Source organism: Rhincodon typus, chromosome 4 (assembly GCF_021869965.1).
Source record: "Rhincodon typus isolate 14 chromosome 4, sRhiTyp1.1, whole genome shotgun sequence".
NCBI classification, from domain to species: Eukaryota; Metazoa; Chordata; class Chondrichthyes; order Orectolobiformes; family Rhincodontidae; genus Rhincodon; species Rhincodon typus.
Window position 1 is genome coordinate 49,917,039 of NC_063335.1, and position 14,227 is coordinate 49,931,265.

General features: G+C 39.5%; 1 protein-coding gene across 1 annotated transcript in view; it reads right to left on the bottom strand.

Moving 5' to 3' along the window:
* Nucleotides 1-12,686: 12,686 nt before the first annotated feature.
* LOC109920206 (sorting nexin-31-like) overlaps nucleotides 12,687-14,227 on the bottom strand; it is a 63,657-nt gene continuing 62,116 nt past the window's right edge. The window contains exon 8 of the mRNA XM_048595826.1: nucleotides 12,687-13,069. Within this exon, the coding sequence (XP_048451783.1) occupies nucleotides 13,022-13,069 (48 nt within the window). The 3' untranslated portion in view covers nucleotides 12,687-13,021. The remainder of the gene's footprint in view (nucleotides 13,070-14,227) is intronic.

Below are 14,227 nucleotides of genomic sequence, written 5' to 3' on the forward strand. Positions count from 1 at the left end.
CAACCTCAACAATATGTCCCAATTCCTGTACTCAGTGGTCTGAGCAATGAAGGCAAGAATGCTAAATGCCTTCTTAACCAGCCTGTCTACTTTCAAATAACTAAGTTCCTGAACTCCTAGGTCTCTGTTCAACAATACTACCCAGGGCTCTACTCTTAATTGTATAAGTCCTGCCTTTATTAGTTTTACTGAAATGTAATCCTCGCATTTACTTAAATTAAACTCCATCTGCCGCTCCTCAGGCTATTGGCCCAATTGATCAAGATCCCTTTGTAATTTTACATAATGTCCTCCATTGTTGACCATACCAAAATTTTGGTGCCATCCACAAAGTTACTAACTATGCCCCCTAAATTCTCATCCAAATCATTTATATAAATTGCAAACAAAAGTGGACCAGCACTGATCCCTACGGAACACCGCTGATCACAGGCCTCAGTCTGAAAAACAATCTTCTACCACCACCCTCTGTCTCCTACTGTCAAGTTAATTCTGTATCCAATTAGCTATCTCTCCCTGAATCCCATGTGATCTAACTTTACTAGTTAGTCTACCATACAGAACCTTGTCAAATGCTTTACTAAAGTCTATGGAAACAACGTCCACCCCTCTGCCCTCATCAAGCTTTTGGTTATTTCCTCAAAAACGTTCCTTGGTGGAATGCTCTTTGGATGCTTGGTGCAGACTCAATGGGCCAAACAGCCTCTATCTGCATTGTGGGGAATCTATGAAAAGACCAAATACATGCAAATATGTTCCATAGGATTCAACAGCACATTGGCAATATTGTTGACACTATTGCTCGGTTCAGACATTGACATCTATTGTTGAACTTGTGAATCTGTAGAATCTTATAGAATCCCTAGAGTGTGGAAGCAGGCCGTTTGGCCCATTGAGTCTACACCAACCCACCAAAGAGCGTCCCACACAGACCCATCCTCTACCATATCCCTGCATTTCCCACCCTAGACACTATAGGCAATTTAGCATAGCCAATCCACCTAACCTGCACATCTTTGGACTGTGGGAGGAAACCCATACAGACATGGGGAGAACATGCAAACTCCATACAGACAGTTGCCAGAGGCTGGAATTAAACCTGGGTCCCTGGTGCTGAGAGGCAGCAGTGCTAGCCACTGAGCCATTGTGCCATCTGTGGATCTGTACTCTAAAGGGTGTTTATATTGAGTTTAATTTCTATTTCCCTTCTCAACATTCAGTACTGTGGTTTATGATGTTACCCAAGCTGTTTCATGTTATAACTTTTGAAGCACTTTTCCATGATGTGTATGTACATATTTCTATGTACACTTGAATGAAGCTGAATAACGTTGTGATGATACTTCCAATATGTAAATCCTTCACTATGTAGTCAGATAAGAGAAACTGAATCTGACAAAACACAGCAATATAGGAAAATGTTCAAGAAGCTGTCACTTTTAATTAGTCGAATGATATTAGAAACATAGAAAATAGGAGCAGGAGTAGGCCATTCAGTCCTTTGAGCCTGCACCACTATTCATTACGATCATGGCTGATCATTGAGCTTAATTTCCTGTTCCTATTTTCCCCCATGATCCTTTGATCCCTTAGGCCCCATGTGCTATATCCGACTCCTTAAAATCATACAAGGTTTGGGCCATGACTGTTTTCTGTGGTAACAGATTCCACAGGCTCACCAGTCTCTGGATGAAGGCATTCTTTTTCATCTCCGTCCTAAATAGTTTACCCCATATCCTTAGACTCTGACCCCAGGTTCTGGACTCCCCTGCATTTGCATTCTGTCTAGTCTTGCTGGAATTTTATAGGTTTCTATGAGATCTCACTTGATTTTTCTGAACTTCAGCAAATATAATCTTAACTCATTCAACCTTCCCTAATGCGTTAACACCATCATCCCAGAAATCAGTCTGGAAAACCTTTGCTACACTCCCTCTATAGCAAGAACATCCTTCCTCAGATAAGGAGGCCAAAACTGAACACAATATTCCAGGTGTGGTCTCACCAAGGCCCTGTATAATTGCAGCAAAACATCGCTGCTCCTGTAAATTGCCATCCTAATATTTTGCCAATGATGGCTTGTTATATATAATTTGAATTTACTATAATTGAAGATTTCTATGTTAAACGTATAGTTTTCTTGGTTTAATATAAGATTAGTATCAAAAGATGAAACAAAAACAAACTGAGTGGTTTAATGACTTTTAATGTAGAGGAATAAAGTATAAGGCAATTGTTCAGTCTTGATTTTATAATTTACAACATTGTAGTCATCATGTGATTCCAATTATGTAACTAACTGCAAGCATCCATTGACCTGTAATTAATACTCTGTCAAGAGTTATGTCATACAATTACTCCAATTATGGTGTTCTACTACAGCGAATGGAATATCTACTCAATTGCAAAGCCATCTGATTTTGGCTCACCCCAAACAAGTTTTGTGTTGCTTCAAAATATATTTTTCAGCCATATTTTCAAGTACTACATCAAATTTAGAACCAGGAATTTCTGGTAAATTTTCAACATGCTGCATCATATGAGTCCACGTGATTAAAGGACAGTGATGTAGAGATGTTTTTCAGATAGGGGTGGATACATGGTGTTCCAGAGGAGGAGTTGTTACATTAATCACTTAGACTTGGCTGTATAGGCCATCTTTCAAAATATAACGATGGTCCAATATTCAAATACAGTAAAAATTGAGAAAAGTAAAAACACAGATTTCTGGAAGACATGGACTGGGTAGGGGAGATGGTTGTATCAATAGACTAGTAATCCAGAAACCCAGGCTAAATTTCCAAGGACATGCGCTCAGGTCCTTCCACGCAGATGGTAACATTTGAATTCATTTTTTCAAAAATTGTAATAAAAGGCTGGCCTAATGACAACCATGAAATCACTGGCAATTATTGTAAAATCCCATCTAATTCACTAATGTCCTTACCTGATCTAGCCTATATGCGACTCCAGACCCACAGCAACATGATTGACTCTTAATTGCCCTCTGAGCAATTAGGGATGAGCAATTAAAGCTGACCTAGCCAGAGATGTCACACCCTATAATGAATTTTAAAAATGGACACATGGCAGTTGAAATTTAAGACACAACATGCAAAGTAATGTATTTTGTGAGGAAACAAAGAAATATAAATAAATTGTTAACATTTTCAAGGAGGTGGACGTACAGGGAGGTCTTCAAGAATAATCTACATAAATCAGAGAATTCCTAGAAATGTGGAAGCAGGCCATTCAGCCCAGAGTCCACATCAACTCTCCGAAGAGCATCCTATCTAGACCTTCTCCCCTCTACCCTGGCCCTGTAACCCTGCATTTCCCATGGCTAATTCACCTAGCCTGCACATGCCTGGACACGATGGATAATTTACCATGGCCAATCCAGTTAACCTGCACATCTTTGGACTGTGGGAGGAAACCCACACAGACACAGGGAGAATGTGCAAACTCCACACAGACAGTTGCCTGAGGGTTGAATCGAATCCTGGTGCTCTGAGGCAGCAATGCTAACCACTGAGCCATCGTGCTGCCCATCTTCAAAGGTGACTTGATAAAACAGTTTGAAAAATCATATGGGATCCTAGGCCTTATAGATAGAGGTTTAAGTTACAAAAGCAACGAAGCCCCCAAAAATCATTGGAAATGACAAAGTCTCCACTGGAGTACAGTTTTCATTTCTATATACCATGTATTAAGAAGGATGTCAAGGCCTGAAGAAGAGGGATGTGGAGATTTACCAGAATGATATCTGGAATAAGAGACTCCAGTCATGTGGAAGTGTGGGGGCTGCTATCCTTGGAGCAGAGAATATTAAAAGGAAGTATGATATAGGTCTTCCAAACAAAGGTTTTTCATAAAGTAAGGAGAAACTGCTCCCCTGTTCTGCAAGATTCTATGAATGATTTGGTTTCGGTGTTATTGTTTACTTGAGTTTTGTACTGTTGATTTACTTATGCTGTGGTCACGTTTCTCTTTAAAAGTGCCTGTAGCTGTAACAGTTAACCAAAACTTGGGACCTGCCTGTTGAACTGTTCATCTTACCCAAAGGAACAATACCCCTTTTACAATCTACCATTATCACTTCATCAAAATAAGTCATGTATTTGTGCACTTTAGTTAACACTCACTATTCTGCCTCATGTTGTGGTACCTCTCTCAAATGAACAGACAGCTCTGCACCTTGTTATCTCAGACTTCACATTTGGTCCAGACCAGCAACTGCCAACAGGCTAACTGTGGGGCAAATAACATGCAAGCTAACAAAAACAAAGTTGCTGGAAAAGCTCAGTCAGTCTGGCAGCATCTGTGAAAAAAAATCAGAGTTAATGTTTCGGGTCTGGTGACCCTTCCTCAGCCAAGCTAAATGTATTTTATCCTTAAGCAAAATCAGAAATTGCTGGAGAAACTCAGAAAAACCTATTCATGGATGCAGCCAGACCTCCAGAGTTTCTCAAACAATTTCTGTTTTTGATTTTTTTTCTCCAGAGCTCCAGCATCTACAGTTCTTTGGTTTTTTTTTATTTTATCCTTATTTGCTAAGCTGCTCTGTATTTTAAAACGGATTTTTCACTCATTGACCCGAGCAATTTTAGTGTTGAGAAACAGAATATTTAAGTACTCGAGTTAATGTCAAGTAATCATACATCACGTTCATGGCTAAACATTGGTTAAAGTTTCCTCCGTTCTGCTTCAACATTGTGCTTCAGTAGATCTTTACAAAAGAATATCCATCTGCATCAGTCTGTCATTTTCCATTCTTGCAGCAATCATTGTATGACCTTTGAGTTTGCTGTCAGTTTGGCACAATTTGTGCTGAGTGCCTGTAGTCCGTTAGAAACTGGAAACTGCATGAATTTATTTCAACATGACTGTCACAGCTGTCAAATTGAGAAGGCCACATCCCACACGTAGACTGGAACTAGAGCCAGGCCCAGAGATGTTTGCCCAGTTTCTGACCTCAAGTCACTCAGTCTCCCAGACTTCATCTGTATGGCTCATTATCACATTGTGCTGGCACTACAGACATGATCTCACTAAAGGATTAATCATTTGCTGTGTTCACCTCCTATCTGTTGAGTAACAAGCAATTAACAGGGGCAGTACTGCAAGTCATGAAATGGCATGGCACCCCAAGCAGTCAGAGTTTCCTCTGTTTTAAAAAAAATAAAATCACTACAGTGTGGAAAGAGGCCATTGAGCCCAATGAGTCTGCATTGCCTCTCTGAGGAGGCCTACTCAGACCCAGCCCCCACTCTATCCCCATATTTAGCATGGCGTATTTTTGGACTGTGGGAGGAAACCAGAGCACCTGGCAGAAACCCACATAGACATGAGGAGGATGTGCATATTTCACATAAGACAGTCACCCGAGGTTGGAATTGAACCCAGGTACCTGGCACTGTGAGGCAGCAGTGCTACCATACCACCCCCAGTCACAGTTTCCAAGTGAATCCAATAACATGGGGTAGCTGTGTATACTTGATATTGAATAAAATTTAAGAGTCCTAAATCAGGCTCTTTCACAGAGCTACTACAGGGCACAGATTGTTTCTAATGATTAACAGAAAATAGTTCTTTTCATTGAAAAATAATTTTGCTTAAATGTTGCAACATTTACACTGAGGTGGTTTAATACACACTGTCTTCATTGACTACATTTGACGTGCAAAGGAATGACAGAAGTCATTTACAGGCCAAACAGCTATTGTTTTTGTTTATATATAAACCCTAGCCTCTCAGTTAATCCTCTTAATCCTTTAATCCCTCTTTCTAGCCCATGCAACAGATTTCCTGTGCACAGTGGTATAATTGAACCTGGCTCTGGCTGCCATGAAAATAAACGATTGTTTTGTGCATTTTCTTATCATCCTTTACTAAATTAACAGAAGACAACAGATAGTCTGGAACATGCACGGTGCACCGTATTAACTGATTTTCAACAAAATTAAAAGGAAATGTATCAGTAAAATATTTCTTTTCTTAATCCTTAATAAACTTGACTGCTTTACGTATGCCTTGCAATGAAAACATGATAAGGGAGTAGAGACACCGAGGGTGCCAAGCAGAGAGTGAACCACAATCTGCTTTCCGCAACAGTGCTGGAAACCACAGTACAGTAGTTTACTAGTAAAACCACACCCTAGTATTTTATCTTGTACTGGGCTTATTTTCACACCACAGAATCCGATTCTCTGTTCTCTTTAAAATACACAAACAGCTATAAAATACTGGGTTAGCATAAAGGAAGCAACTAAATAGTGTAAATCTCGTAAAATTCAAATTATTAATGTTCGCCTTTTCTGGAAAAGAACATTCTGAATGCAACCATCTGATGTCAACACATCCACATTGATCAACTGTTTTAAAGGTGCTTCATAAATGCAAGTTTTATTTCATCCATTCAGCCACCAATTTAAAAAAAAGTCTTTAGGATGTAGATAACAGACAAAGCCACAGTTACTGCCCACCCTTAATTACTGAGAGCTTTAAGATTCAACCAAGTAATAGGTTAGAGAGTTGCATGTAGGCTAGATCAGGTGGAGATGGCAGATTCCAATGCCTTGAAGCATAGCTGGGTTATGATGCCAAACAAGCAGTCTTCATTTTATGTATTAGATTTGTGAAGTAGAATTTCTCAAACTCATTGTGGTGGATTGCTGGTCCAGCACATTAACCATTGGGCTAATGTTCCCATTTAATGCTCCCAAGAAAAATTGTAATTAAAAAAAAATGTACTTTCAGAAAGAAATACCTTGGTAATTTATCGTCAAAAATATTGAACTTCTTAAAGGCAGTTGTATGTTTTTTGACTTGGCACAATTGCCTCGTTTTTGTATTCATAGCCACGATATACAAAACCACATATCCCATATTCTGAACAAATTTTTAAAGCACTTTTAATTTAATCACCAAACTGGTATACTAATGCAAGAATGTAATCAAATTCCACAAGTGAACTCCTCCTTCATTCCTCAGTGATGCTAAAGATTTTTTTTTGAATGAAACACCAACTCTCTCAACAGCACTGTGAAATTCCATCTGCCAAGTTATGGAACAACTATTCATCACATTTCTTGAGTTGCTGATCTGCTGCATTGCACCCCCATCTCCAACATCCATGCCCTGTCTCCATTAAACCTTTATATTTCTCTTACTCTATTTGTTTCCCAGTATGGTGCTGATCTCCACTCCCTCAAGTCTAAGGGATGCAAGCATTAGATGAAATGGCTAACAGCTGCATGCATCATTTACTATCAGGTTTGGTTACACCACAAAGCACCAACTAGATCTTGCTCATCTGCCAAAATGATCAATATGCCAGCATTACCATGGAATGCAATAACTGCTCTGGCTTCTTTTCTGTACTGTAAAGCATCTTCCTAAATACCTGTGTCTCTTCCACCATCCCATCCAACAAGTGTGTGCAGCTTGTGACACTGAATAGTTTCAATCATTGGCCTCTGCCGCGCTTCTCTCCCTCCTTCTAAGTCACTCTGTCAAACATTGTTTAAGGTTGTCTCCTGTTCTAGCTTTCAACTAGTTTCATTCTCTGGCTTCTCTGCTATCAAACCTATCTTCCCTTGGCCTATTTGCTAATGTCAACAGTTCTGTCCCTTCCAGTACTATTCTCTTTGCCCATCATCAAAAATAAAAGTCCCTTCATGCCTTCTGACTTTGCAAACTACCAACCCATCTCCACTTTCCTCATCAAAATTCTTCAAAGCCATGCTGGTCTTTCCTGGAACTCCACTTTTGAATTTCTCCATTCAGGCTTTTTCCCTGCTACAGTACCAAAATGGCTCTCAAAGTTACAAATGCAATCCTATTTGATTGTGACAAGAAGTCTTGTATCTTTATCGACCTTTGAGACAGTTGATGAAACCATGCTCCAACACCTCTCCATTGTTATCCAGCTGGGTGGGACTGCACTGCCTGGTTCCATTCCTACCTATCTGCAGTTGTTGCAATGGTTTTTCTTCACAGTTGTGCACCACTACCTCTAATGTCACCAAAGGATCTAACCCTCTCCACTGTTGCTTATTTACATGGTGCTCACCAAAATCTTAAAACGCAGCACCAGTTTCCACATGCACATGGATGACAAACAGCTCTATCTTACTACCCTTGATCCCTCTTACGTCTTTACAATGGTCAGACAGCTTTTTTGGCCTCTAGTATTGAATTAGGAGCATTTTCTCCAACTAATTATTTGAACTGTTGAAGCCAGGTCGCTATCACAAGCTCTAATTCTTCACCAGCTCCCATCCTCTCCCTGACAACTGCAAGCTAGCCAGACTGTTTGATCTGGAGATGAATTTCTAAACATTTATCTGTGCCATTAATAAAAGCACCTATTTCCATCACTGGGATTTATATACTTCACCTTTTCTCATGTTGCTGAACCCCCAATCACAACTTAATTCCCTTGATTTTATTATTCCAATACACTCCTGATTAAGCTTTTATGTGTTTCAATGTCAAATTTTGTTTTAGTGTAGTTCTAAAAAGCAAAATATAGTTGAGTTGTTGTTGAAAGGTTACCTTGATATATTGGGCTAAGTTTCAATGGGGAGAATAAATTAGAACCGAGATACCTTAATGCTATGATGCATCTAGGGCTAAAAAATTCGTAAACTAAATTGAGGGCAAGATTCATCCATTTACTGTTTTGTTCAAACTGAATTTAATTCCTACTTACCATTGTTCACTCAAATCCTGCCTACTCTTAATACCCTGAAGTAAATTTCAGGCACTACGTTTAAAAGTTGAACTTCTGGTTCAAGCTTGGAGTAACTTCATGATATCCTGCACAACCTCAGGAAGCTGCAAATCGACTAAATTAAATCTAGGCTGTTTTCATCCCAAATAGCTGCATAAAGTACCTCTGAATTGAAAATTTGCGCCCATTTCAAAAATTTAATATGCAAAGCTGTACAAAGGTGGATAAATTGCATGATCTGTTTGGTACACGCGCTCCTTAGAATTACATTTTATGTAACATTCTATAAAAAGCTCAGTGGACTCGAACCATTAACTCTGCATTCTCTCCACAGATGCTGCCATTCCGGAGTTTCTTTCGCAATTTTGGTTTTTGTTTCAGATCTCCAGCTTCTGCAGTTCTTTTGTTTTATTTTAAATGGCATGTCTCACTTTGGTAGTTACCCATTTGTTAGTTAAATCTGATTGTATATTCAATAAAAAATTAGAACTCGTACATTCCAGGCCATCCAATAAAATGCGATATTCTCTTTCTGAGATTGCAACACTTTGCACCTTCCTCACTACATTGTGACCTGCAATTTAGAGAAAAGGCAGACATAAAATCTTAATTTCCAGTGAATCAAGTTGATTTGAATGCTGAAGTGCCCTGGAATCATTGGCATGCGGCTATTATTAATATTGGGTGAATGACTGATTCAGATTGCCTCCAAATGTAAATAGAACCAGTCAGGCACATATGCTCTTCTTTAGTGTGTGACATTTGGATTGCTAACATTGTAAATTTTTACTTTGACTTGAACTTTTATTCCCTTCTAAAGAAAGTACTGAGCAGTTGAACATTATTCATACTAAAAGCCCATCATTGAAAAACTAAACAAGCTTAGAAGCACTTTGGACTATAATTAATGTGTGTAAATGGACATTCAAGCAAAAATGGATAGGAGTTGGTATTCAGAGAGAAGACAGGAGGCTCCAAACTTGTACATATCTTGGATCAGGGAGCAAGGGAGGTGGAAAGAGGAATATTATTTAAGATTATTCTTGTACAGGGAAATGACTGATTGTTGCTGGGGATTTCATTCAGAGAAAAGGTTGTGCTACAGAATCTACCGACCTAAGCAGGATGGAACAAATTTACTGCTCCTCAACAATATGGTCATTTGAACAGATAAATCTGCATGCCAATGGACAACAGGGAACCAATGACATAATTGTGACCTAGCTGAGCTAAATTGGTAAAGACAAAGTATAACAGATCAAAAGGTGCCAGATTTTATATCGGAGCTGTGCTGAGTTTTCAAATTTTGGCTGTCATGAAAGTTGAGGTGCTACAGTCAGCCTGTGTACTCCTGGAATGGAGAATAGAGGGAGCAAACAACAGTGTAATAGTGGAAATCAGGTCATGATTTCTGTGGAAAATTGCAAAGCCCATGACAGATCTAACACTTCAAAAGAATGATACACAAACTTAATCTGAACTATCAACATCTGGCCCCCCCACCCTCAGCACTCCACACCACAAGGTCCCCCACTCCCCACTAACTATGGCGATAAATGCTGTCCCCTGCACACTTCACCAGCTCTGACGAAGAGTCATCTAGACTCGAAACAGGATCAAGGAAAACTCCAAGGCTTTTTACACGTATGTGCAGAACAAGAGAATGACCAGAGAAAGGGTAGGGCCGATCAAGGGTTGTAAAGGGAATTTGTGCACAGAGCCTAAAGAGATAGGCGAGGTCCTTAATGAATACTTTTCTTCCGTATTCACAACTGAGAGGGACCTAGTTGTAGAATGAGGGTGTTGTGAAACAGGCAGGTAGGCTAGAGGAGGTTGATGTTAATAAAGAAGATGTGCTAGGAATTCTGAGGAAGTTGAAGATAAATAAGTCCCCCGGGCCTGATGGGATTTATCCAAGGATTCTATGGGAAGCAAGGGATGAGATCGCAGGGCCTTTGGCGATGATTGTTTCATCCTCACTGTCCACGGGTATAGTGCTGGAAGATTGGAAAGAGGCAAACGTCATTCCCTTGTTCAAAAAAGGGAACAGGGATAACCCCAGAAATTAAAGGCCAGTTCGTCTTACGTCAGTGGTGGGCAAATTATTGGAAAGGGCTCTGAGAGACAGGATTTATGATCACTTGGAAAGGCACAGTTTGATTTGTGATAGTCAGCATGGATTTGTGAGAGGTAGATCATGCCTCACAAACCTTATTGAATTCTTTGAAGAGGTGACCAAACACATGGATGAAGGTGGAGCAGTGGATGTGGTATACCTGGATTTAAGTAAGGCGTTTGATAAGGTTCCCCATGGTAGGCTCATGCAGAAGGTAAGGAAGCATGGGATAGGGGGAAATGTGGTAGATTGGATTCAGAATTGGCTGCCCCTTAGAAGACAAAGGGTGGTAGTGGATGGAAAATATTCAACATGGTGCTCAGTTACAAGTGGTGTACCACAAGGATTTGTTCTGGGTCCTCTTCTATTTGTGATTTTTGTAAATGATTTGAATGAAGGAGTGGAAGGGTGGATTAGCAAGTTCGCTGACGATACGAAGGTGGGTCACGTTGTGGACAGTGCGGAGGGCTGTTCTAGGTTACAAAGGGACATTGATATAATGCAGAGCTGGGCTGAGAAGTGGCAGATGGAGTTTAACCCTGAGAAGTGTGAGGTGATTCATTTTGGAAGGACAAACTTGAAAGCAGAATACAGGGTTAACAGAAAGATTCTTGGCAATGTGGAGGAGCAGAGGGATCTTGGGGTTCATGTTCACAGTTCCCTGAGAGCTGCCACCCAGGTGGATAGAGTTTAGAGTTGTTAAGAAGGCATATGGTGTGTTAGCTTTCCTTAATAGAGGGATTGAGTTCAAGAGCCGTGAAGTTATGCTCCAGCTATACAAAAGCCTGGTTCGGCCACATCTGGAGTATTGTGTCCAGTTCTGGTCACCTCATGTGGAAGTTTTAGAAAAGGTGCAGGGGAAATTTACCAGGATGTTGCCTGGATTGGAGGGAAGGTCTTACGAGGAAAGGTTGAGAGGGCTACGGCTTTTCTCTTTAGAACGACAAAAGGATGAGAGGTGACTTGATAGAGGTGTACAAAATGATCAGAGGTATAGATAGAGTAGACAGCCAGAGACTTTTTCCTAGGGTGGAGGTAGCTTTTACGAGGGGACATAGTTTTACAGTGAAAGGAGGTAGATATCAGGGAGACATCAGAGGTAGGTTCTTTACTCAGAGTGGTAGAGGGGTGGAATGCATTGCCGGAGAGGGTAGTGGAGTCGGCCTCATTAGGGGCATTTAAGCAGCTATTAGATAGGCATATGGATGATAGTATAAGGTAGCGGTGGAGGTTAGATAGACTTTGGGTTTAGGGTAAAAGTTCAGCACAACATCGTGGGCCGAAGGGCCTGTACCGTGCTGTACTGTTCTATGTTCAATGTTCTATTATTTTGTAAAGGGTGTAGAAATTTATGCAGATATATCCAAAATTTTCCCGCAAGTATAATGATGTCTAAAATGCAGAAATACTAAATATTTGCCTGTTTGTGCTGCTGTCATCAGGTCTTAATTTCTGCATCCCAGACAATATACCTAACCCAAAAAAGGAACTGAAATAATGAAAGATAATGAAAGCAGATTTATTTCTCTCCAAGGCCAAACTCTTCCGCAGATCAACTGTAAGTATTACCTATGTTTTTAGACTTGAGGAGGCCCATTAGGGACTGGTGCCAGAAATGTTGAATCAAATGGAAAAACATTAAATTAAACTTTAAAAAAAGTTACAACAATAAACTGTTTTGTACATTTCTTGGATTAAAACGTTCAGACAATCAGGCTCTATAAAGACTTACTTCAAGTCCTAAACCTCAGCGATTAATATGACATACTGTATTGCTGATAGTATTTGGTTCCTCTCAAACTTTGTTAGTGGAGAAAATAAATCATAAATCCATTGCATTCCCAGTGATATTTAATCTGAATTCACAGAAATTACACTCACATTGTAGAAAAATCCATTGCACAGAAATCCTCAATGTGCATTTAAACAGAGAAAAGTCAAAATAGCTCAGACTGAACCAAACCCAAAACAGATGGTTTATGGCTTCCCAACAGGGGGATTAAAGCTCCTAAAATAAACGTTTCTGTTAAATTTTAAAAAAGCAGATCCACTTCAAATGTAATCAAGCCAAATAGGCGATTGTGCAATCAAGTGTGTTAAAGTTGCACTTTAGGACTCTGTGGTCACAAGTCTGCATCAGCGATTTATTCAAATATGCTTTCTCTGGGTTATGTCTTGAGTAACTTTTTCTGCAGCACAACTCCAGAATGTTTACTCTAAAAGAATTAAAAAAAGATTACATGAAGTTAAAATAAGTCACAAATTCTTAATTTTATTTATTACACAAAAAAAGTTACATTAATCTTTTTTTACTAATGGAAAACAATTAACTATTTGACAACTGTTTTGATTGAACCATGTGCTTGTTCTCATTGAATAGTGGAATGAACTCAATGGGCTGAATGGTTTACTTCTGCCCCTAGGTCTTATGGTAAACCACCAAAGTCTAGAAATTTTATAAATTACTTCATTAGTATTCACATTTATTTTGTGGCATTGGATATGAAAAGTCTTCTAAGCCTAGGGATGCACGAGGCAGACAAAACATATGCATCTATTTTTGCTAGTTTGTATATCCTAGAATAGGTCACCAAGCCAGTTGATAATCAACCTGTTTGACCACGTATGCATGAGCCATCTGTGACCATCCAGTCCTGGTGTAGATCTGAGTGGAAACCTTAATTCTCAGAGCTAAAACATGTGCATTTCCCTTTAGTAATTAGGTCTAAAGCAGCGTACAATTGATGAGATAGCGAATTTATCTCCAACTTTAGCGTCAAAGACAACTCTAATCATGGAACTCCAACGTCGCAATGTCAGGGCAAATGAAGTGAACTAGGATTTTGTCTAGACAAAACAACGAGAGGTAGGATTTTATTCTTTTCTAAAACGGAAAGGGTAAAGCAGAATCTATTAAGTGCCTTTACAATTAAGCTGAATTGACATTGAAGGTGACCTTAGAACAGCAACTAAATGAAAGGAGAGAATTAAAATCTATTCTAATAGGACTTTTAAGGACCATGTCATAAAAAGAAAGGTTTATGTCCAGTGCTATCATGATATGCTGTAATTATGTTTGCAACACTAAATGTTTGGGGTGGGGGACCCTGTACAAATAAACCATTTGCTGGAACAAGCAAGAATCTAGAACTGATGCAGTTATTATGCTTCAAGTTTAAAAACACCACATTTTGGTGAAGTTAGCATTCTTATGAAATGTACAAATTTGCCAGCTTTTGATGAGCAAATACCAAAACATAAAGCTTAGTCAATGTCATAGTTCTCTCGATGAGATTTAATGGAATATAAACTGTGTTGAGGGAACAGTTAGGTAGTACGGAACACTTTGCACTTCCTACACAAATAGGAGGGTG